Source organism: Microtus pennsylvanicus, chromosome 13, assembly GCF_037038515.1.
Source record: "Microtus pennsylvanicus isolate mMicPen1 chromosome 13, mMicPen1.hap1, whole genome shotgun sequence".
Taxonomy (NCBI): Eukaryota; Metazoa; Chordata; class Mammalia; order Rodentia; family Cricetidae; genus Microtus; species Microtus pennsylvanicus.
The window spans coordinates 21,660,245-21,686,694 of NC_134591.1; the positions used below are offsets into that span (position 1 = coordinate 21,660,245).

General features: G+C 38.7%; 1 protein-coding gene across 1 annotated transcript in view; it reads left to right on the forward strand.

The window, feature by feature from the left end:
- Positions 1-26,450, forward strand: part of Ccdc171 (coiled-coil domain containing 171) — a 332,057-nt gene that overhangs the window by 240,709 nt on the left and 64,898 nt on the right. The window contains exon 24 of the mRNA XM_075944990.1: positions 11,692-11,823. Within this exon, the coding sequence (XP_075801105.1) occupies positions 11,692-11,823 (132 nt within the window). The remainder of the gene's footprint in view (positions 1-11,691; positions 11,824-26,450) is intronic.

Consider the following 26,450-nt stretch of genomic DNA (forward strand, 5'->3'; position numbering starts at 1 on the left):
AAAGTAAGGGAAAGAACTCAAGACAGGAACCTGGAGGCAGAAATTGAAGGATACACCACTGAGGGACATTTCTTACTGGCTTGCTCATCATTGCTTGTTTGGCTTGCTTTCTTACACAACTTGGGAGCAACTGCCCAGGATTGGTACTGCCTACATTAGGGTATTTATAGTAGAGTGGACCTTCCAAGACAGGTCGTTCCATATTAATCATTAATCAATAGAATCCCCTAGAGACTTGTCCATAGGCCAGTCTGGTGAAGGGTATTTTCTCAGTTGAGGTTTTCTCTTTTCAAATGACTCTAGCTTATGTCAAGTTGACAGAAGTCTAACCAGGATAAACTGGTTAGTCAGTATTCTACCGTCAGTCTCTATGAATCTACACTGCTTCGGACACCTCACACTGTGGAATGCTATGTGGTGTATGTCATGTTGTAGTAGCTTACTGAAGTGACTGGAATGTATTCAAAGCGTATCTGCATCATTGCATACTGCACAATAAGCTTCTTTTTAAAGCCTGACTGATATTCTGTTGTGTGTATGTGACATTTCCTTTTTCATTAATCTGTTGATACAATTTTTGGTTGCTTGCACAGCTTGACTATTGTAAATTGTGCTAAAATGAACATGGGAGTGTAAATATTTCTTAGAGATTCTGACTCCCATTCTTTTGATAAATGCTCTGAAGTGGGGCTGTTGAATCATGTAGATATTCTGTTTTTACTTTTTGAGACAAATTCTTACTATTTTCTACAGTGGCAAGCAGATATGGTATATCACCGCATCCATTAAACATGAGCGCCTCTTCAGATGCCTGCTGCGCGTGCTAGTGCCTATTGAAATCATTGGCTGACTTTTTTATAATTTATTTCATTTTTTAAAAGAAGAAAACAATCTATTGTAGAATATGGCATTTAAATAAATTAGGGCTCTGTTTACGTGAGACACGATTTATTAACACTAACAGCACTGATTTATTTCTGAGAGAATGTTGAGCACCGAAGACACTCCACTTGGAGCTTGTTTTCTTCTTGGCAGGGCTGGCTGTGAGTTCTCTCTCTAATGCTTGTGTTTTTGTGGGTGTAGTTAGCTTACTTGGGTTGGAATTTCCCTTCTAGTACTTTCTGTAGGGCTGGATTTGTGAATAGGTATTGGTTAAATCTGGTTCTTTTATGGAATATTTTGTTTTATCTGTTTATGGTGATTTAAAGTTTTGCTGGAAATAGTAGTCTGGGCTTGCATCCATGCTCTCTTAGTATCTGTAGCACATCTGTCCAGGACCTTCTGGCTTTCATGGTTTCCATTGAGAAGTCAGGTGTAATTCTGATAGGTTTGTTTTTACATGTTACTTGACCTTTTTCCTTTGCAGTTCTTAATATTCTTTCTTTTTTCTGTATGTTTTGTATGTTGATTAGTATATGGTGAGGGGACTGTTTTTTTTTCTTGGTCCAGTCTATTTGGTGTTCTTTAAGCTTCTTGTACCTTCATAGGGATATTCTTCTTTAGGTTGGGAAAGTTTTCTTCTGTGTTCTTGTTAAATATACTTTCTGTACCTTTGAGCTGAAATTCTTCTTCTATCCCTATTATTCTTAGGTTTGGTCTTTTCATAGTATCCCAGATTTTTTGGATGTTTTGTGTTAAGAATTTGTTGAATTTAATGTTTTCTTTGACCAATGAATCTATTTCCTGTATAGTATCTTCAACACCTGAGATTCTGTCTCCATCTCTTGTATTCTGTTGGTTATGCTTGCCTCTGTAGTTCCCATTCTTTTATCCAGACTTCCCCTATCCAGAATTTCCTTGGTTTGCGTTTTCTTTATTGCCTCTATTTTAGTCTTCTAGTCTTGAACTGTTTAAACTGTTTGCTTCACCTGTTTTTTTTTCTTGGTTTTGTTTGGGAGATTTATTGAGTTCTTCCAATTTTTTGTCTTTTCCTCTATTTCTTTAAAGGAATTTAATTTCCTTTTTAAAGGTCTCCATCATCCTCATAAAGTTATGTTTAAAATCATTTTCTTCTGCTTTTTGTGGGTTAGGATGATCAAGTCTTCCTGCTGTATTACCACTGGGTTCTGGTGTTATATTGCTTTTTAGGTTGTTGAATGTTTTCTTGCATTGGTGCCTACCTATCTCTTCCTCTGATTTGTGCGGGCAGTGTCTTTGCCTCTTGGTCCAATCCTTGCAGTGGCTGTCTGTGTCTTTGAGCACTGTTCTTGGTCTGCTCTGCACTATTGCTGTCTGTGTTCCAGAGAGGCACTGAGATCCCTCTTGGCCTGTTCTCTAGGTCTGTTGTCTTGATCCACTCTGTGCAGTCTAAGTTCCCCTCTTGGTCCTCTTTGTGTAGTTGCAGCTGTGTTTCAGTGTTCCTCTGAGGTTGTGGTAGGGAGGGGTGATAGGAGGGTTTGTGGGCAGAGTGGAATTTGTAGCTTGCAGAGTCTGATGGATGAGGTGAGGGTGTTGGAGCAGCCTACCTACAGGAAACTGGCTTTCTGACTGGCTAGAAGAAGCTAAGGCAGGTGGGAGAGGGGTCTGGGTTTGCCCCAGTATGGAGGGCCTAGAGAGTAGTGGGATGTCCTGCTGGGTGGACGGTCACTCACCTCTTGGTCCTTGGTTCTCTCTGTGTAGTACCAGGCTGTGTTTCTCATTGGCTTACTTCTAAATTAGCTTTTAAGGTAGTTTTTTTTTGCCATAAAGTTGTTTGTATTTTAAAAATTAGCTCCTTAACAGATTTCAGGTTTGTAAATATTTTTATTCTGTTAATTATTATTTTAGTATAATATATTTGAGAAGAATATGTTTCTGCTGTTGTTTGGGAATGTTATGCTTGTGTCTGGTCAGTTTGTCTATTGTGCTGTTCTTATTTGCTGTTTCTTTAGTAACTGTCTGTTGTAAGAGAAGTATTGCAGTCTCTTATTGTATTGGTATTTTTCTTTTAGCTTTGTCAGTGTTTGTTTTATAATTACTCTGATATTAAAGGTATATGTACATATACATACATGCTTATACATATAATCTTGGATGATTAGACTGATATTATTTTCTGTGTTATCTCTTTTGAACATTCATCTTATAGTCTATTTTATACAGTATAGTTATTCACATTATTTGTTTACCATTTATATAATTTTTAATATTTCTTCATGTTTACTCTGTGTATGAGCTTAAATCTAAAGTGGGTCTCTTGTAAATAGTATAAGTTGTGTAATTAATAACTGATTGGGAAGTTTAATTCATTTGCATTTGGAGTAATTACTGATAAAGATTTGTTGTTATGTTGTTAATTATTTTTGTGAGTAATTAATTTCTTTTTCCTCTCTTGTTCTTTTCCTTTGTTTTTGTTTTTTGTTATGGACATTTTTTGTGGGTGTTGTATTAGTTACTTTCCTATTGTGATAAAACACAATGGCCTAGGTAATTTATAAAAGAATGTGTTTAATTGGGCTATGGTTCCAGAGGGTTGGTCCATGATGACAGAGCAAAGACATGGTGGCATGAACAGCTGAGAGCTCATGTCTTGAACCATAAGCAGGAGGCAGAGATGGCTGCCTCATATGGCTCAAGTCTTTTGAAACTTCAAAGGCAATCCCTGGAGACACATCTCCTCCAATAAGGCGGTACTTCCTGATTATTCTCAAACTATTCCACCAAATGATGATCAAGTATTCAAACATGAGCTTATGAGGGCCATTCTCAATCAAATTAACACAGGTATTTTGTTTGTGATTACTATTGAACTTATATATACTTATAATCCAATGATAACTTCATTTGTATACAAAAATTATATACATTTATTTTACATTCTCCATTTCATATTATTAATGTTAGGAGTTAAGTAACATTTCTTTGTTACAGTTATTTTAAAGAAATTTTCTTTAATCTTTTACATTCAATTTAAAAGTTATTTATTTAATAACACTAGAATCAAATATGGTGCTTTTTATTTGATTTATATATATATTTCCTTGTGAACTTTATATTTTCCTGAGCTATTATAATGTTCTTTTAAAAATAACTAAAATTTTCTTTTAGATTTGCTTATTTTATTTTATATGCATGAGTATTTTACCTGCATGTATGTATATGTACCATGCGTATGCCTACTAATATTTGTGAGCCACTGTGTGAGTGCTGGGAACCAAACCCATATTGTTTGTTAAAACAGCAAGTGACTTTAACTGCTGAGCAGTCTCTCTAGCCTATTTTCTTTTGTTTCCACTTGAAAAACTTTTAAAAGCACTTGTTGTAAGTGAAGTTTAGTATGTAAGTAAGTGTGAAAAACTCCCTGAGCTTTTGTTTGGGGGGGGTGTCTTTGTGTATTCATGATTTTCAAATGACATTTTTGTCAATATTCTGGATTAGCATTTTGAAGATATTATTCTGCTTCCTCATAATCTACAAGGTTCTGGGTGAGGAATGTGCTGCTAGTTTAACAGACATTTCTCTGTTTATGATAAGTCATCTTTCTCTTGGTGTTTCTAACATTCTCTCTGACTTTGGATGTTTAGTTTTAGTGTGCTCTGTTGTGGATTTATTTGCTCTCCTTTTTGTCAGATGTTTGCCTCCCTTGGTCAGGATGTCTCTTTCCTCCTGCAGACTTGTGAAGTTGTCTACCATTATACCTTTAAAATATTTCTTTTTGATAATTTTATACTGGTATACAGTCAAATATGATCATCACTGTCTCTAACTATTACATCTTTGAACAAAGTTTCAGACTTTCCTGGCACTTTTTCTCCCTAGTCTCTTTGTTGACCCCACATCTCTCTCTGTCTCTGCCTCTGTCTCTCTCTGTCTCATACATGTATGTGCGCATGCGTACACACACACACACACACACACACACACACACACACGATAGTGTTCCATAAGTCCTGTATGTTATCTTCATTCTTTTTCATATTTTCTTCTTCTGAGCTTCTCTTGAGCCCATCTGTTGCATTTAATTCAGTAATCATGGCATCTCTGTCAACAGTGAAGCACAGATAATTCCAGCGTTCATTTATAAATATACATCTACAAGATGTGGCCTTGCAGATTCATGTAGTTATTCAAATGTAGGGCTTACTAAGAAAACCCAGGGTTTACCTGAAGGTTTGTTAGAAGATTAATGTGTGAGTTGGTTGGTGGGTCCTTCCTTCATTTACATGAAGAAAATAAAAAATACATATGAATGTAAGTTCATAGAACACAGTCAGATATTTTCAGTTTAATATCACATGCAAGGACAGTGTAAGAGAAAGGCCTTGATGGAGTCAGTTTTAAGAGTTGTGCATCTGAATAGAGAGTTCTGTTAGGAGGCTGTGCTGTTAGGCTAGATGAGTGCTGTATAGACAAGGATCAGGCTATATGGTGCCACAACAAAAGATGCAAAACTTAGCAAAATGGCACGTTGGGATTAAAATGTTTGGGAGTGATGGTCTGTGTGATGAGGGGGCCATTTCATGAAGGTCTCCACCTTTAAGAGGAAAAGTGAGTTTCACTTTTGAAGTACTTAGTTTAAGGTAATGTGGAATAACCAGCAGGACATGTGTTTTTGAACCTTAGGGGAAATCAGTGCTTGATAAAGGTTTAAGATTGATTAGCATAATATTCTGGCAGAGAAGGAAGGTGGGAGAGCAACTGCCAGGAGAACACACCATTGTGGATAAATGAGAGGCTAGAAAACACACTCTGAGAGATTAATTATGCCACTGGAGTTGGAAGTCATTGAGGGATGAAATTCTGTCTCCTGATTTCTATATCCTCAGCATCCATCGCTATCCTGGTACTTAACAGATGTTTGCTGAATGAATCAAACTTTACCATCGTCCAGTCTCTAAACATAACAAAAGCTATTTCCACGTTCCGCTGTAAGTCTTGACGATACTGCCATCTATTTTGTTTATTTCATTGCTAAAAATACCATCTGTGTTTACCTCGCCTAGTCAATAGCTACTGGAGAAAGTCAGTGGTTAGTGTACATTAGGAGAGAGAAGTGCTAACTGACATAGGTAATGACCAACTTGACTATGCTGAAGTAAAAAGACACTCACTTCTATTCAGAGAGTGCTCGAAAATAAGAAGGAGCAAGTCCAGATATGACTGAAGAAGACATAACATAGCCAGGCCTTTGTAGTGATATTTCATTTACATTTTAATAAGTAAAGCTTGCCTGAAGTTCAGAGAGTAAAACAGCCACTCTGGCCAGCCTCACAGACCAGGCTGCAATAATACACACCTTTAATCCGGGTAGCCATACTAATTTACCATAGAAAGTGGGCGTTGCATGCCTTTAATCCCAAGTGCTGGAGAGGATTATAAAATGGGAGGAGACAGCTCCCAGTCTCAGTCTCTTTATGAAATTCCTGAAGGCAGAATCACCATTTCAGACTGAAGTTGAGTTAAGAGCCAGTCTGACTGTTTTGCTTTTTGGGTCTTCAGGTTGAACCCCATTTTCTCTCTCTGAGTTTTTATTAATCGTGCTTTATGCCTTTAAATGTGATTGTATAATCTTTTCATTAATGTGTTGACCAGGATATATTATGATGCATGACTATCTTTTGACTTGTCTGCCAATGAATTCAAAGGAATGAAAGATTATGAGAACATTTTTTTCCTCATGGAACTGATTGTATTTTAAAAGTTGTCTCTAAAAAGCCAGTAATTAGTGTCTTATCAATGATTGTCTACACCTTGATTGTGATCTTTGAACTCTCTAGCCTCATTTTTTATCCTGTTTCACAGCTGAAGGTCAAACGGCACATAGGTATTAGCACAGCCAGCTTGACATTGACAACCCTGGCCATATAGCCTTCTGTGTGTTGTCGTTCACGTTGTTCAGTGTCATTGTGAACTAACAGGACTGGACATGGCACACCAGCATAGGAAAGATTTAGAGCCCTGACAGCCAAGGCTAAGACAGCGCAGAGTGCCATGTGCACATGCTCAGTGGCTTTCAGTTTAGAGAAATCTATGGCTTGTGTCTCATTGAAACAATTTATTTCGAGAAAGAATTTCATTTTGGAGGACTTTAACAATTTGTAAACATATTTGTCTGTTCTCAAGTTCGTGTTTTTATGGTTTTTTTTTTAAATAACCTAAGGCCATGGTAATGTAATCTGTTTGTGGGAGCATTGTATGGCAGCCTAAAGATTTTCTTGATGTCTAGTGCCCGTATAAAATATGAATGATTAAATCACCTGACTTTCCATCTTGATAATTTGATCTGAATGTTCAGTTTTTCGGATCTTTAAGTGGGATGCAGCCAGCTTGCTGGCTTGATTCTGGAGATCAGTTGTTTCTATCTGTAGTTGGGATGTAGCTGTCCAGTGTGGTGGTTGTGATGGGATGTAGCTGTCCAGTGTGGTGGTTGTGATGGGATGTAGCTGTCCAGTGTGGTGGTTGTGATGGGATGTAGCTGTCCAGTGTGGTGGTTGTGATGGGATGTAGCTGTCCAGTGTGGTGGTTGTGATGGGATGTAGCTGTCCAGTGTGGTGGTTGTGATGGGATGTAGCTGTCCAGTGTGGTGGTTGTGATGGGATGTAGCTGTCCAGTGTGGTGGTTGTGATGGGATGTAGCTGTCCAGTGTGGTGGTTGTGATGGGATGTAGCTGTCCAGGGTGGTGGTTGTGATATAGCTGTCCAGGGTGGTGGTTGTGATGGGATGTAGCTGTCCAGGGTGGTGGTTGTGATGAGATGTAGCTGTCCAGGGTGGTTGTTGTGATGAGATGTAGCTGTCCAGTGTGGTGGTTGTGATGAGATGTAGCTGTCCAGGGTGGTTGTGGTGATGACTTTGCCTCTTTCCTGTCCAGGGTGGTGGTTGTGATGAGATGTAGCTGTCCAGGGTGGTTGTTGTGATGAGATGTAGCTGTCCAGTGTGGTGGTTGTGATGAGATGTAGCTGTCCAGTGTGGTGGTTGTGATGAGATGTAGCTGTCCAGGGTGGTGGTTGTGGTGATGACTTTGCCTCTTTCCTGTGACAGCCGTTTGAAAGCTGCAGGTCAAGACTGGCTTCTCACTTCCTGATTGCCAACTGTGAAAGTCAATGCTACAGTGACTCTGCTGAGGGACTTCCAAGATCTCTTAAATGGGTGGGGTCAGGGGGCTGTTTACCTTCTGAGCCATCATAGTGTGGTGTTTTGCACATATGTAACTTTTCTTTCAGAATAATTGCTCTGCGTGTCTGTGCACACACACAAGGCTCCAGGAAGAATGTGAGCAAAGGGAGAGAAATGAGAAAGATTGTGGTACACTGAGAAGAGGAAGGATGTTTCATGGTCTTCATTTCTGGGTCTTATTGCAAAGCTATTTTTAAAATTAATATATTTTTATTTTAAATTTTTTGATACAGTATATTTTGATCATATTATTTCTCCTCCAACTCTTCCCAGATCCCCCTACCTCCCCACCCACCAAACTTCATGTTCCTTCTCTTATTGAAAAGAAACCCCACAAAACAAACAAAAAACAAAATTTGAAAATCAATTTAAACTAAAAATACCCAATAAAACAAAACAAAACAAGCTGGGCAGTGGTGGCACACACCTTTAATCCCAGCACTCCGGAGGCAGAGGCAGGCAGATCTCTGTGAGTTTGAGGCCAGCATGGTCTACAAGAGCTAGTTCCAGGACAGGATCCAAAGCAGATGCCATGGCCTGAGATTCCTCTGTGCCATTCAGTCAGTTCCCCGTGTCTCCGGAAGTTTGCACAGCCTCTGACTGTTCTCACTAGCCTCTCCTCTCACCCCGAGTCCTCTCTCCCTTCCGCCGTTCACGCACCTCCTTTCCAGCGCTGCTGTTCTCTGCCCTGTCCCGGTGTCAGTTACCCATACCCTCTCAGCTTGATGGTTTCACTCTCTACACAATCCTTTTTCAAGATTTCTCTAAAAACTTTTCCTACAGCTATTTGAAGAACATTTTTAGACACCTTTCAAAGTTCCTGTATAATTTAAGAGTGGAGGAAAATCTCTCAGAATTTTAGTGGAAGTACTTGTGGTGTCTGTGATTTGTCCTGGGTCTCTCAGTAGCACTGCCAACTTTCAACAGAGTCCTTTTTGCCTAATTAGGAGTATTTCACATGAAAACAGGCCGGGCATGATAGCACAGTGCTTGTAGGCCCTCAGGATGGTGGAGCTTAGTCCTGAAAGGCCAAGCTGGGGAACTGAAAGTAGCCACATTTTAAATGCCAAGAGCCTCAGCTTCTGCCCAAAGGCTTTATTAGTGAATGTAAGATATGGCTCTCTGCTCGCTGCATGCCAAGCCTTCATGGGCACAGGCTAGTGTCCGATGCCACTTGGGTTAAAGATAATCCCATACTCGCACTGCAGTGGGTTGCACCTGCATTGCATGGTTCCCCCTCTTTGCCCATATTAGCAATCTGCTTTTGTACTTTGACATCTAGGAATTCCCTAGTGAATTTTGTCACAGAAAAAAGAGAATCATCAATATCGCAGTTAAACTTGACTTTCAAAGCTAATAGTATCTCATTTGGGGGCTCAAATTTAATAAATTTTCTTTGATTCTGGGTGAGTTTTTAAACATCAAACAATGAATTGGCCAGGGTGCAGTAAAATATTTAGATCTATTGACTATGGTTCAGAAGGGTAGAAGGCAAAACACTAGTGGTTTGATGTTGATAAATTCTCAGTACCTTAATCCACATTAATGTTTTCTTTTATCTGAGTGATCACTGGTGACAAAAAAGGAAGAGGAAAAAGTGTGTATACTGAAGAAATGTACAACCTGGAGCAGCTCTGTTTGTAAAATGTAGTTTATTTTGTCCTGCTAAGGAAGTTCAGTGCATTTTCATCAGGACAGAAGACTGTTGTTGGAGATAAACCACACATTGAGAATTAGGACTCCAGAGAGCATGTAATAGCCACTCTTCTGTGCGACATACCCCTCCTGCTGTGTTCGAGCATTCCCTTGGACATTCACTCACTGATAGAAAATCTCGGGACTAGCTTGGGAAACAAGGATTCTTATTTTCATCCATATATTAGCATGGACAATTAAAGATGTCTTTGTCTGTTTATGGGTGTTTTCTGGTTTAAGAAAAAACCTACAGAATATGACAGCCTGTGAGATGTTTGTATTTCTCATCTAACTGATTTATATGGTAATAAATAATTCTAACAGTTTTACAAGTTGCCCAAGTAGAATAGAAAAATGGAGAGTTTATTTATTTCATTGATTGATTGATTGAATTAGGCTATCTCTGTATAGTCCAGACTGACCTTCATCTTGATATGTAGCCCAGGCTGACCCAAAACTTGTGATTCTCTTGCCTCAGCCTCTGTGTGCCAATTACACACGGAGTACATGAACTACAATGTTATAGCTGAGGCTGCTCAAATAAAATAAGATATATAAATGTATTCGTTTTGGCAGTTAACCTTATTTTTTATACTTCACACCAAATTTGATGTATGTTTCTACATAAAAAACTGTAATATGGCTGTTAGATTGTGTGTGTGTGTGTGTGTGTGTGTGTGTGTGACAGAGAGAGGTATCTTTGAGATGTTGTGTGTGCACATGTGTACACAGGGGTATGGAAGCCAGAGATTAATGTCAGTATCTTCCTCTACCTCCCCCCTCCCCATTTTTGGGGATAGGATCTCTCGCTGATCCTGGAGCTCTGGATTGTTTGAACCGGGTGGCCAGAGAACCCCAGGACCACACCTGTCCCTACCTCCAGCATATACCTGGTTTTTACATGGATGCTGGGGAGCTCTTTAACCACTGAGCCATCTCCCCAAATCATATAAGGTAGTTTTATAGTATTTGTTAAATATAGGATACCAAATAAAAAACATTCAAAGACCTACCCAAGGACACCAAAAGGTAGAAAATATGTCTGTATAATAAAAACTCATCTTACTCATCTGACTAAAAGTGAGAACTTTATCTGAAATGCAAACTAGACTGTAGAATTCATAAGACTAAATACTGGGGTTTCTTTGTATTAGTTATGTGTGTGCTGGTTTGTCCAGAAGGTGGCAGTGTGATATCAACTGCCTGCGGGGCCTCTGAATTAGAACTCCATCTGGTCATGCCTGTGTCCTTACCTTCCTGGATCCTTAAACTACAGTACAAATGCTACTGATTTGGTTCCAGTTATCTCACTTAGACGTTTTGTGACCAAGACGGTTTCTATATGTTTATTGTTAAGACTTAAGTTTAATTAAGCCCTACAATTTCGTAAGTCTGGGAGGGCTAAAGAAACATCTTACTTGTGCATTTTTAAGTATCCTTTTGTGATGAGTGTGTTTGTTCTTATCCCAGAGTATGCATAGTGAAGTTTTTCTTTTAAAACGCAGTACCTAGTAACTATTGTGTATAACACACATGATCTAACATCAGCTAAACACGCTTTTAGGAAAGTGATACTAGGGGATTGCAGCTTGCTTTGATTTTGTTACCCCCCCTTCTGAGTGGAATGGTGAAAGAATAATTCAAAGCGTCTTGATCAGAAGGCTCCTGCGCCTCTTCTCCCTCTTCATTTCAAGCAGAAGGATGCTTTTTCTTCTTAACATTCTCCCCCAGCACTCTGAATTAGAGATTTATTTGCAACGAAAAATCAATTAGTCCTAAATTTATTCATGGATTTCAGGTCCAGCGATCAATGCAAGTCCACTCAGTGGGCTCAAGGGGACCCAGTTCATCCCAGTTAATGTGTCTGAAGGGGAATTACCATTGATGCTGTTTTTTTCCCTTTAGGTCAGAGATCAGATCTCGCTGTCACGGACTGCAGCAAGTAGGAATGACTTCACCCTGCAGCTACCCAAACTACACCTGGAGACCTTTGCAATGGAGGGGCTCAAGGGTGGGCCAGAGGTTGTAGCATGCCAGGTCAGAGTCTAAATAACATTGTTTGCTACTGAAATGTAGAGAAAAATAAATTGTACAAATTGGAAGAGAATGAAAGCCTCAAACTATTGTGAATAATTTAGATGAGATGCAAATAAATGTTTTCTATCATATAGTATAAAAACATATTTCTTTAACACCACAAATGGCCTATTAAAACAATGCAGAAAAGCATGTCACAAAGAAAAGTATGTGCTTATGTCTAAGTGCAATATTAAAGGACCACTTTCCTATCAGTGGAAGATGGTAAGAGATGAGGCTGCTGTCTTTTCTAGCTGATCACTATTTGTTGTTTTAAAATAAGTTATTTCATATAAAAATTTTCAGGAGAGTATCTGGAAAAATTCCATGCTAATTCTAAAATGTATCCACCTTTTAATATCAGAAAAATTTAGAGCCTGACTGTATTTTGCATTAAAGAGTTCTTTACCTTTTAATATTTAGCTTTATTGAGCATTGCACTACAGTGTACAAACCGGGCCATTTCATTAAAGCTCAAAATATCAATTCTTGAAACCTTGGGTAACTTTAAACTTAATTCAGGAACTTATTGTCAAAATCATTCATTTTCAAATGTTGTGGCTGTCCTGTTCTAGCATGATTGCATTTTTGTGATCATATTCCTTAAGGTTTATGTTACATTGTAAGTTGGAAAAGACAAAATTCAGCACATGCTCTATTTTTCCTTTAGAGCCTAAAGCCTTCATTTGGAAATACTTATCAGTATTATGTGAGTTATAGGAAGCCTGATATTACAAAGGAGATTAACAGCTCTCTTGATTGCCCAATATATTTAAAAGCAAAATGGTTTTCTTTTTTAAACCCACTATTAGCATTTAAAAGTTTAGTTTTAATTTTGGACAAATATTGGTTTGTGTGGTCTGTGTTAATTTTTGCATCTAACTGGTTATTAGAGTCCAGGTCTTCCTCTGCAAACAAAAATGTCTGTTGCTTCTTTATCTAAAAATATAATTTTATAACTAGGCATAAAACATTTCTACTTTTTATAGGCTTTACCATTATTTAGGACAAGGTTAAATGTGTGCTTTAAATTTGATTATAAATATTTACAAATTTAGACTTGAATACAATATGAGCTGAATTTTTTTTTTAGTAAATGTAAAATAATTCTGTATTTGGCTATCTTGATTTGCTCTCACAGGCTTAGTTCTTGTCAAAATTTACAAATAAAGATTTCCCCTGAACTAGATCTTATTGATTTAAAGGAAACTTATTCTAGGAATGCTATTTTGAGGGTAAAAGCATTAATTCTCTATGGTTCTGATATATAGGAATAGCCAAAAAGAAGTGCAAGGAATTTATAGTTTAACTCTTCTAACAGTTGTACATGTTTACCACATTCCAAATGCTCAGGTAAGTTTTCATATGCTATCCACAGCACACATTGTGATTTATTAATATCAGGTAGTTAGAAAGTTGGGAAGACAATAAAATTTATGCTGCTGCTGCCAGCTTCTGTTTCAGTTCCGTGTCCAGACCTTGTCAAGCCATTCGGTTTTCTAATGTGACTGCCGGACTAGTGGCAGTATCTTCATTTTACAAGTGGAGAACAACAACCATAGCAGGCCGTTCTCCTCAGATCCAAGTCTGGTAGATGGCAGAACAAATTTAAATAGGTGACTGTGAAGCCAAAGTGCCCAGTCTGACACTGAGGGGTTAAACAGCCTGTGTAAGTGATGATAGTAAACCTTGGAAACATATTTTTTTATTCCATTTAGAAGATATTAATTATACATTTGTGTCGGTTATAGTTTATTGTATATTGTAGACAAATTTGCAGATACAGCTTTCCATTCAATAGCCAAATAAAATTTAGAATATACTTTTCAACTTTCTACAGGATAATGTGTATGTTCATTATAACTACATATTTTTAGGAATTCAGTATTTAAAACTTTTTAATTGGCACATAGTAATTGTGTGTGTTTATGGAGTACAGTATTTTCCATGCCTATGTGCAATATGTAGCAGAAGGTGACAATCAAATGGAGGGAGTTAGGGCACATCTTCACTTTAGACGTTATTATTGGTGTCGGGAGCGTTCAGAATCCTTTCTTCTATAATTTGGAACTACATAGCAAACGGCTCAAAACCACACCCACTGCACTGTGCCGCGGAACTCTGGCACCCGCCCTCCTAGCCTCTCAGCTTCCCCTGAAAGCATCTCATTAATGTCCACACATGAATGAGAACCTGGAGCTTTGGGTGTCTGTGCCCAGCTTGCTTCACTGACCGTAATGGTCTTCAAGTTCATCTGTGTCACCAGAACATTAATCCTTTCTACTTATGGGTATTATTATTGCCAAGATATTACTTTATATTGATTAATAATATTCCAACATGTATATATCTACACTGTTAATCCATTCGTATGTTATATACCCTCGGGTTGACCCCATGTCTTTACTTGTGAATACTGCTAGGGAAGAGTGAGAATACAGGCATGTTCTTCAGGTACTAATGTGGAAGTGCTAGCCTTTTGTCCCAGTGTCTCTTATTTTCAAAGTGAATTATACCCATTTTACAGGCCGGTGATGGCAGTGAGTGAGGCAGTGGATGTAGAGTGGCAGGAGGAAGCCCTGAGAGAGCGAGGGAACAATGGGCTCACTCCACTGCTGCCCGGGGTTTATCTGTTCTCTTTCTAGGGCGGTAGTTCGGGACCTTTCCTTTATTCTTTCTTCAGAAGTTTAAGTACTTTATCAAGTACAGCTCACTTTAACTTCCTGTTTACTTTTCCAGGGAGGTCATGTGCTCAGTGAAACCTCTTGTCTAAGTGCCTATGGCAAGTTTAAAACTGTGTTTTAATATTCCAATTAATAGCCTTTTAAGCTGTCACTGTAATGCCAAGAAAAATTAAACTGCGCAGACCAAAGCTTTAGCTGAAATGGCCAGTGTGACTACAGAGGACTGGGCAATGAAAGCCATGCTGCTATCTTACATCCAAAGTGTGTTTTTAAAGTCATTTTGATCTGTAATGCTGTTAATATCTAGCAAATATTGACAAGTGACCAATAAATATTTGTATTCATTAGCATGCAGCGCGGCAGTAAACACTGCAGTAGCCCACTCGAGACGTGTTTGCTGTGCGCAGCAGACCCTCCAGCCCGCTCAGTCTGCGATTCAGTTTCACTTTTACTACTCTGTCCTAGCCTGATGCCCAGAAGGACTAAACTATCCACTGAGATGATGTAAGCTATCAACAGACCAGACATCTAATGACTGGGGTAACCAGGGCATTCTGCTCTTAACTGTGGCCCTTTACTTTTTGCAAAGCGTGGGTCACTGGATTGTGTTTGTATTCTAAGATGACAAAGAGAGAGAAAGAATGAAACTAGGGTTTTTCTATAAAATGCAATTTCATTCAGGTAGAAAATAGAAATCCACAAGAGGATTAGCTAAATATGACTTGTCTATTTTAGCCTCTTCTTCTCCAAAAAGAAGAGTAGCAGTTCCCAGCTCAACATTGATGTGACTGTTAAATGGGCTCATCCAGCCCAACTACAGGGTAGGAACAGACACGCTGTAAATGCTGAGATTTTGTCAGAGCTCCACACGCATGACAGCTTCCAGAGGTCGGGAACAGCCTTGTTCCTGACTGCAGCCCGAGAGCTCTGAGCAGAGGGGGCTCAAGTACACATGGGCGAAGGATTTCAAAAGCCACACTAGGCTTTTGTCACAGCTGTGCATGCTTCTCTGAGAATCTTCCAATCTGTTGAGTCAAAGTGTTTTAAGACTTGGTGCATAATAAACTATACCTCTGGAAATGTAGTATATTTTATAAATATGTGTTTAAGAGAACTTCATTAGAGAGCCTTCATTTGAAAGCACTTACTTACAAAGACTTTAAACAACACAGGCTTTCCTGTGGATGCAGTGAGCCTTGCTAACTGTTTTTGTTCTATGCTCTAATCATGACTTTTGGGGTACCATCATTTTTACATTTATAGTCGTTATTAGATCTATCTATTTCTTTGAGCTATTTTTGTATTGCTGTTGATAAGTTATAAATAATTTTCTGGAGGAAATATTTTAACCTTTTATTTGAAAAAGGGTGGAGTAAATAGTATCCGTCCCTAAACCGTCTGAGAAGAGAAGCACCAGCAATCATCAGTAGCAGACTTCCCACACGCTTTCTTGGAACAGCAGTGCTGCAGCCTTCTAATTGCTCTGCCAGAAACTTCTACATTTTTGGCATTCTTAGAAATTAAGAGATGCTAGACAATTTCATTTATAAGACTGTACTATCTTGATATTTTCCTCTTCATGTCATCCCATCTGCATACATGAATTTTCAGAGAACTATTATCTTTTTAAACATGAAAACGAGCCACTTGGTGTGAAAATCTTGTTAAATATAACAAGCATTACTTTTTATAGTAAAAGTATATCTGATTAAAAATGTTATTACTCTGGCTCATTAGTTTTATAACATATAGTGTATTATTATGACAGTATTGTCTTCCTTGGTATATGGTGACATTTGTCTCAAAAATGTAACTTGTCAGAAAACTTGCTAACATTAAAAATTGGATATTTTTAAAAGATATGAAAGCTGTACATAATCGACAAAAAAAATCATACCCCCACTGAGTCTTAAAGAAAATTAAGATCATCTCAAATTTGGCATCCAGACAGCCAGAGCTAACCTTTGCATATCTTTCTTGTTATTTTTAGCTGTAACTACAAGCTCATAAGCAAGTATTATTTATTTATAATGTATTTCCATATTTAAATAATAACTAGGCCATACATACTGTTTTGTAAGTATTGTCTTTAACCCAGTAATACATGGTTATCTTTTTTTGGGGGGGGTGTATCAGTTTTACAGGACAACATGCTACCCTTTCTCCTTTAATTTTTCTGTTTTATTTCAAATGATGTGTCATGATAAGGTATTTTTCTTTAACTCCATTGATGAAATGTTGTCTTGGACACCATAGCCAGAAACTGTCTGGTAAAAGCTGCTAAGTTTGTGCTTTAAGAAATATTTAACGCATGTGATATTTCACATCTCACTATATGTGTTGTTGTTTGGGTCAGAAGTGTGACCACCCCCACCCCTCTCTCCTTCTGGAAGGAAAAGAAGTGACACATGAGGGTAGAGAATGGAACTGCAGAAGCTTCTGTGGCAGTTCTGCAGACTCTCCCAGGCCCATGCTTGCTGGGCATGCGCACACTGAATTGTGTCGTCCGTGGCAACAGTGGGGTATCAGTGGCCTGAGCTAACACTAAACTAACTTTTAAATGGGTATGATTTACAAAGTAATCTTTCTAATTTTTCAATTTTATTTTTTGAGGGAGACATACTTAGGAAGGAAGTAAAGCCTCGGTAGAGTCGTATTAAAGGGAATTTGAAGAGGCTGTGTGACTCCGCTGTGGAGCGGACTCAAGCCTTCCTTCTGAACACAGGTTGCAGGTAGCAGGGATTTTCATTTGTATACCTACTGTCCTTCCCATGGGACACAGCTTCATTCTTATTTGGAAAGAATAAACATGGAGTATCATTCTCTGGGTGCCAACAGTGCAACTGGGCTTTGGTCCCACAGTCACCATTTCCCAGAGCTCTTAGCGCTTCCCTCTTCCAGAACATCAGTGTTTTCGTCTGTGAAATGGAGTCCCATGGTGCATTTTGGGATGACTGTGAGGAGCATATGGCACATTTGAAATAGTTTTTCTTAATATTTGCTTCATGTTCCTGGGTCAGGTATAAGATACATTGGTATCTAGCTATGATTAAGATGCTCTTGCCAGATGTAAGCAAACAAACCAATTCTGCAGAAGCTGGAAGCTGTGAGGCTGCAGGTTTCTGTTCATCACCGAATGTGCTAAAACATCATGTTAATTAGGACGGTAGCTTCTTAACAGTGACATTTGGAAAGGATAAAATTGTTGCGTTTCTAAGGAGGAAGGCATCAAGGTATTAGAGAGAACATGTAGGGAATCAGAACAACGGGCTGACGTCCATCAGCATCCCCGAGCATCCACTCCCACCTCTGGAAGGGCGATGGAGCTGGCTTGCTTTGGCTCACAGGACTGGGCGAAGGTCAATGAGACAATGTGCATGTGAAGGTGTTTTCCACATCAGGAAGGGCTGTGTGAGCAGCGGCTTTGTTGGAGTGGGCTGTGAAGATCAGGAACACTGACCTAAGTGCATTGAGGAATATTTTAGTGATTTGACTCTTACCAGTTTTTGATGGAGGATGTGTACATCTGCCTTCAGAAGAATAAAATGCTAAGAATTGCAGTGTTTTGTCCCAGTGTACTTTAAAATCATTGCCAAGGTGGAGGTGGAGGATGCTCACCATACACTTCTGTCTTAATTAGGAGATTTTCAGCCATTATTACTGTTTTTGTGTTTTCCTTTAAACCCCTTTTGTTACTGTGATTGCATTATTTACATTTTTTGTTTGGACTTCACATTCCAACTCTGTGAAAGTATGGCGATATTTGTCTATGTGTAAAATATTTGCTAGGCACTTATCAAAGAAGAAAAGTGACAAAACAAAGAGTACAGATTTTTTTTATGTTACACTTTTCAGTTGTAGGCGGCCCCAATAGAAAAAGTGATGTAGGATGCAATTATTGTCATTAATGCAAAAAGGCAAAAGCTAAATCCTAAACTTGATCTTTTCTCTCTTTTCTCATTTTTGAAGCCAGTTTTAAGCACAAGCGTAACCTTGCTAGCTATCACCTTTTGTGGCTTATTATTAAGAGACTGGAGCCTGTGAGCACTTGAACTTTCAAGTGCTACAGCCAGAATTGCTATTCATGTTATCTTCCTGTTTGATGGACTGCCTAGGTGAAGACCTGAGCGGGAAGGGTTATCTGCAAATTGAGTGAGTTTATTATGGCTTAGTGATTTGCTGATTGATTTCATTTGCTGTCAGTTAAGGCTCTTTTAATGTCAGTTTTCTTTGCATAATGCCTTGAAATAAAGACTGATGAAGTTCTTCAGATTGATGGCGCTTATATAAACTGACCCTGATTTGCCCTATTCTCCATGACAATTTAAGTGACAGTAGTTAGAGGAAAATACAGCAATGAATATGCAACTTAAGGATTAAGGGAGGTGCAGTAAATCATTCGGCCTAAAACTCCATACAAAAGTCATTTCCTTCGTGATTCCACAGATGCCTTACGTTTCCTGAAGTAGGTTAGCACTCAAATATATTTTAACATGTTATTGTGTATATGTATGTATTTGAATTGAAGAGGAAAACTTATGTGGTCCTGAGTCTTCTCATATTGGTAAATCTTCTCTTTACTTGTTAAACGTGGAGTTGCCAGAATCACAGATTAAATATTTATTTTGAATTCATACATGCAAAAGAATAAATTTAGAGCTGAGAGCTCAGCTGAGACCCCAAGTTTGATCTTCTTTCCCATATAAAACACTTGGGCTTGCATATACATACTTGTTTTTTATTAATTAATTTTTTCATTTATTTTACATACTGACCACAGTTTACTCTTCCACCTCTCCTCCTGTTCCCTCTATCCTAGCATTCCACCCACCCCTCCCCATCCTTTCCTCCTATGTCTCCATTCAGAAAGGGTAAGACCTGCTATGGGCATAACCACATCAAGTTGGGACAGGACCAAGCTCCTCCCCCTGGTATGTAGGCTGGACAAGGCATCCCAACAACTTGTAATCATAGCACTGGGGAGACAGAAGCAAATGGATCCCTGAGCCTCCACATGCTTAAGCACCCACAAATACAAACATGTAAAAAGAATAAAGAATAAAATGGACCTTTATCTTATGCCATAGGCAAAACCAACTCAAAAGGTTTCATACATTAAAATTTAAAACTCCTAGAAGAAAAGTTGTAGTAAAAAAGGAGTAAAGCTCTTTGATATTAGTTCAGGTAGTTACGTTTTGAGGATGTACCAAAATCATAGACAACAACAGTAAAAATAAATACGTGGGACTTTATTAAAGAAAAAGATTCCTAGGGGCTGGAGAGATGATGCAATGGTTAAGAGCATTTACTGCTCTTGAAGAGGACCCGAGTTCAGTTCCCAGCACCTGCATGGCAACTCACAGCTGCCTGTAACTCCAGTTCCAGGATCTGAATCCCCTTCTGACCTTCCCAGGCACACACCTGGCGCACATACATGCATGCATGCATACATACTTGCATCTAAACACTCATATATATATGTAATAAATCTTTAAAAAATTGCTCTTTGATATATTTTAATCATATCTACTCTCATCTCTCTCTTCCCTCCACCCCTGCACACAGTTGTTATATAACTAACATGTGGCTGATTCCTGAGTCCGTTGTTTCTTCTACAGCCTTCTTGTGTCTGTCTCTGTGCTGTGATGAATACTTGAAATGATTTTCAATGAGAGCAGGTATATTTTGGGTAGCTTTTGGTAGATTGCTTGCCTAGCAAGTACAAAGCTTCAAGTTCTGTATCTAGTACCATATAAATCCGGTTGGGTGGCACAGGCACCCATGAGTTGGACACAGGAGAATTAGCGGTTTGAAGTCATCTTTGGCTACTTATTGTGTTCAAGGCCAGCTAGAGATACACGAGATCCTGTCTCAAAAATTTGGTCTCTCTTTTAGTGGTAAAATTCTTCATTATGTTCAAGTATTGTAGCCCGGATTCATCCATCATAAAGCATTCTGTTAGGTATATTACCTAAATGTGTTTAGAATCCATTGGTCATAGTTGTTTAGAACTAGCATCTTTCACTAGAGGTTGTAACATTCTGAAAGTGAAATTCTAACATTTCTTGTATTTATTAGCTAGACTTCTTCTAGGGAGGACTTTGTCCCCTCATCTTTCTTGTTACCCTGAGATGACACAAATGCTGAATTACAAAATAAATAAATTTTTAAAAATTTCTGCAAAGAAAACCTATCATCAAAATGAAAAGGCAATGTGTGCAATGGGAAAGAAATTTACAAACCTATATATGATAAGATATTAATGTTCAAAATACACAAGAAACTCATAGAACTGTGTAGCAAAAACCTGGTGACCCAATTTAATAATGTCCAAAAACCCCTGAATGGACATTTTCCCAGAGAACACATACTGTGGCTAATAAATGTATGAAAAATTGTTCAGTATCACTAATCAGGGGATTAATAAAAACAGCACCATAATGACCCATTTCTTACAACTTTCAAGATGACTATTATCAAAAAGTCAAAAGTGATTAGGAATAGAAGGAATATATCTCAACAGAATAAAGACAATATGCTATAGCCCAGGAACCAAAATTAAGGAACCCCATTAAGCAAAATGGGGTGTGTGTGTGTGTGTGAACATTGAAGTATTTTATTAAATCAGGAATAAGACAAAGATGTCTAGTTTTTACACTCATACTCACTAGAGTTTGGAAATCTTAGATACATCAATAGCACAAGAGATGGAAACAGGGATGCAGATAGGAAAGGAAGAAATGGAAGAATTGTAGTCATGAGGAAACAGGCCCCAGACACTGAGGAGGTGAGTTGTGAAGTGCAAGCCAAGCTCATGGGAAAAGCCAGGCATGGCAGCAGCCACTTGTAATCCCATTGGTGGAGAAGAAAAAGGGTCCCTGGGGCTAGGAGCAGTGTCTGAGCTCTAGGTCAATAGCGTCCCTGCCTCAAATCTGTCCATTTGAAGTGACACAAGGCTGAACTCTGGATTCCACAGGTGTATGCACACACACGAGCTTATCCACAGGCACACACATATTCATTTAATTTAAAAGTAAAAATAAAAAGATTTCTAATAACTTGTTTTCTTAATAACTTCCTTTAAAAATAACAGCACTCACACTTGAAGAACTAAACAGTACTAGACAGTGAATCCTCTTAGTTTTAGACAGTGGGAATTGGGTATGAATAAGTCTGGGCCAAAGTTTAGATGACTCATGCCCTCGACCTGTTTCCCACCATTCCGTGTCCTCCGTCCCACCCCCAGGGTCTGAGCTGGAGTACAGGACAGGAAAACACACTGCTCAGCTCCGAAGTGAGGTAGATGAGGTGGCTGTGGAGACTTGTAGAATGTGCTTCTTGCTGCACCCCATGCCTTTTTGGGGACTCACTTGAACTTGCCCCTTCTGGTCACTGGGGAAAGAAAGGCACTTTTGTGGGAAGCAGGTGCCCTGTAGCTCAGGCTCTTCCTTAACAAGTGATCATCCTGTCTTAGTCTCCCAAATCTGGGATTTCAGGCACGTACCCCAGGCTGTTTTGAAGAAATACTCCTTTAATTTGAGTGGTTGTATCAGTACATTAATTAGCAATTAGGCACATTTCTTTATATATATTTGCTATTTATTTTGAGTAGCATTAAAAATGTTTGTCACTTATTCTGTACAGTGTGTCTTGATCATATTCCTTCTCTCCAGCTCCTCCCACATTCTCCCTCACCTCCCTACCACCCATCATCACATTCTCATCCTATGTTTCGTGGTCACTCTTAGTCCTTGTTAAAAAAAGAAAACATAGCACACCAAGTCCAGTTTGTGTTGCCCAACTGCTCCTGGGCCCTATGTCCACACCTGAGTGTGGTTGATACACCAGGGGTCACTCTGTTGAAGAATACTGACTTTCCATTTCTTATCAGCAATCAGATGCTGACAGTTTCTCATCTAGGGGTGGGGCTTCATGCTCAGCTTCCCTCCTCTCCTCCGTGCAGGGATTTCTGTCTGGCTTGAGCTTGGCCTTGTGCATGCTGTCACAGCCACTGTGTGTTCATAAATGCATTTACCCTATTGTGCATGGAAGGCACTTTCTTTGAAGTCACCCACTACCTCTGGCATGTAACAATCTTTCTGCCCCCTCTTCCACTTAGATCCCCAAGCCTTGGGTATCTATTTAGGAGTATTCTGATATTTCTTCTTTTTTTTTTGGCATATTGACCAATGTGGGATTCTGTGTTAACTACGCTCTATTGCAAGAAGAGGCTTCTTTGATGAGCGTTGAGTGTTCACTAATCTATGAATTTAACAGTAAGTCATTAGGAGTCATTACTATGTTCATTTAGCAGAATAACAGTAGTAAGTTTTCCCCCTAGGGCCTTTGACTTATTTATCCAACAGGCTCATGGGCACATTGATGGTGTTAGGTTGCAAGCCTTAAATGCAGTAAAAAAGTTATTGGTCACACCCATAACATTTGTGCCACTATTGCACTAGTGACTATATCTTACCAGACCAAATTCATAGCTGGGTGAGACTGATGATTGTTTTTTCTCCTCTGGTAGTGTTCATAGCACCTTACAGACAATAAAAGCTAGACAATATGGATGAAACTTCCAATTCAGCACAAGCCAGATTTATCCATGTTCTGAGACTCACTTATAAGTAGGGGAGAGTGTATGGAAAGAGATAAGTAACATTAAAAGCCTTTTGAACAAGCCTCATTGAAACTGCTGTAGAAGTTGTGTGTATATGTGTGTGCGCACATGTGTGCACTCGTGTATGTGTGCAGTTTCAGTGGACTTACTTTTTAAAGGGGAGGGGACAATACCCCAACTATATGCCACATGCTACCAAAAAATCTCTGTACCAGAAATGGGTTACCTCTTTTTGAGTTGCTGGCCAATGGGGTCCCATAGACCTCTCAAATATTATAAGCTTTTGACAGTATTATTGGTTACAGTCCAGAACTTGATGGTAAGACCATATTTGTTGATATATAGCAAACACATTTAAAACTATATAAATATTATACCAGATATTTAATCATAAATTATGAAATGGTTTATTGCAATTTCTCTTAGTAGGTAAATTTGCATATACTCCACCGAAACATATTCCTGTAAGATGATTGTGCATATCAAGTCCAGATGATATATTTTGTTTTAAGAGAAGACTTATTTTCATCACTCAGGCCTACAATCTCACATTAAAAATTATAAATGTCAGACACTCTCAAAACTATATAGGCAAAATATCTGAATAATTACACTGCATAAAATGTGATGATAAAGATTCTTGAATTAGTCCTTTTCAGATTTTACTCCAAAACTAATGCTGGCCAGGTATCGAAGTTTTTCATGAGAATGTGCCCTATCTCCTGATGATGACATTGTTTACTGTGTGGTGTATTTTCATGTTCCCAAACTCTGAGAAGTCTCGAATGATGGAGTACACTGGCTGTAAGGACTTTGGATGAGGAATCATAGGAAGGGAACTTGGGCTCCAAAATAGACTCCACTGAACCACAGTGGTTTTGTTGATGACTTAAACTCTTCCATCCCGTGCATCATGAGCTTACATGGGATTTTCCATCAGTCTTACTGTGTTTTTCTTTCATAGTGTACAGAAAGCAAATGTGTTGCTTTAGTTGGGGATCAGAAATATCTTAAAACCAATATATCCTCATACCAAAGTGGTCATGTATTAATTTATTTCTAAATAGGTAAAAGAAAGAATTTTGAAGTTTAAAGGAGTCAAGGTAAGGGGTTTCTTTCAGACCTTGGATGACTCAAAGGTAGCTGCATCAGTGAAAAGCCCACCCCAGCATGAATGGCAAATCACAAAAGCTGTATCCTTGTAGGCAACGTGATTGTTTGGAGAGTCCTTCACCCCAGCCGTCAGTGCCTAAATAACCTTGAGGAAGGGCCTATCAAGCCTTGTAAGTTTTAGGAACTTTGTGAGCATTATCAGTTTTATTTACTTCTTGACTCAGTCTCCCCACTTTCTCTAAAGGAGAAGTGTCTATGCTTTCTGGCCTCTTTATTTTATATGTCTGCCTTCACCCCAAATCTTCATGAGCCTCCATCGTTCCATTAACATCTTGCTTCACAATAAATCAAGAAAGCGTCTCTCATGACTGAGGGAACAGCCTCCCCTCTCCTCTTCCATCCTGTTGCTCTCACCCTCCCTGATTTACTTTCCTACAGAGAAATACTCTCTTTGTTACTGTATGTCTCACAAGTGTGCCAGGTTAGCAAGGCTTTGGCTGACTAAAGCACTTTATTTTTAGCACCTAGAACATAATGGGTACTCGAAGATTGTGTACAGAGATTACCCATGCTGTCACAGAAAACAGGCTGTGTTCGGGTTTGTGTGTGCTTTATTTAGTGTAATCAGGGAGTGTCCTTGTGAGCGAGTCATGGAAATCACCCCACACAGGTGTCTGTTACTTAGTAAGAGTGGAAGAACAAGGTATGTGATCTCCAAGGAGCAGACTTTTAGTTGTCAAAAGCTTGTGTGGCATTTCTCTTTATCATCACTATGTGTTATGATTTTGACATTGGAACAGGTTTAACTACCTGAATTCCAGATCACACCATTACAATGGAATAAAACTTCTCTTATATACTTTTTTTTTTTGAGACAGCGTTTCTCTGTAGCTTTGGAGCCTGTCCTGGAACTAGCTCTTGTAGATCAGGCTGGCCTCATACTCACAGAGGTCCACCTGCCTCTGCCTCCTGAGTGCTGGGATTAAAGGCGTGTGCCACTACCACCTGGTTCTCTTACATACTTTACACGGTGTGCCTTATCCATATGCTGGTGAAATCCCAAACAACTTTCATAATCTCCATTGTAAAATGCCTGATTCTGTCAAAGTGTGGCAGTTGCTTAAAAATGGTGACTATAGTAATTTCAAGAGCTAACATAATAAAGTTAGGTTTCTTCATTATACATCACAACTCTGTGTCACCCACTAGCTACACCATTCTCAACTTATCACATTCTATTAGCAACACATTAATAAGCTCACTGGCAACATATACCTTATCTATATAATTAGCATTTTGTAGATACCTAAAGTTTGAAGTTCCCAAAGCAAGGTAATTTATTATGATTGTTGTGTTGCAGCGGTAGCTCCTATTGATCTGGCAGTATCTTCTGAGAAACACACTACTCTGAATTTTCCAAGATTATTATGTTTTTAATTGCTTCGTGTCTATATGCAATGGTTTCCAGTAGGAACTTTACCCCCAGTCTTCAATTATTCTTCAGTTTCTCTCTGTACTCATGTAGGAATTCAACATGTGAATTCTTTTCTATATGTCATTATCCCTTTAGTTCCCCATTTTGTTAACCTCCAACATAATAAGAGCAGTAATCACCATCAGTCTAGCATCTGCGCTTAGCCTTAAGATTGGCTTTGATTCAATTCTGATTGAAAATAACGTATTTGAAAAGGGGTTGGTTTTATTTTTGGCACATTTAAGTTGTATATGCCATGGTTGAGTAGAAGCCAAAAAAAAATTAGGGTCTAAACAAGATAAAAAGAAAACATTGTTCTAAAAAAAATCTGCTGCGAATGTATTCTGCAACTCTGCTGAACATGGTTCCCCACAAGGCCCTTCTTAGACCTGAAGAGCTCCTGTATTTACATCCTTCAAAGAGGGTGCCGTAGAAAGCTTGAGTGACGAGATAAGTCAAGCCTGCTGCCATTTCAAATGCCAAAAGAGGGAATGAACGTGGATTCATGATTTACTTTCACATATATGTGAGTATATATGTGTATTTATGTTTGTCCATATGTATATATGTGGAAACTAACCAAAATACAGTTGAAATGATACTAGTTCCATGACTTGTTTGCGTGGAGAAGCGATACATTAATTGTTACGAATGTTTCTTAAATGCCTGTCACAGAATAAATGGCATTACCAGG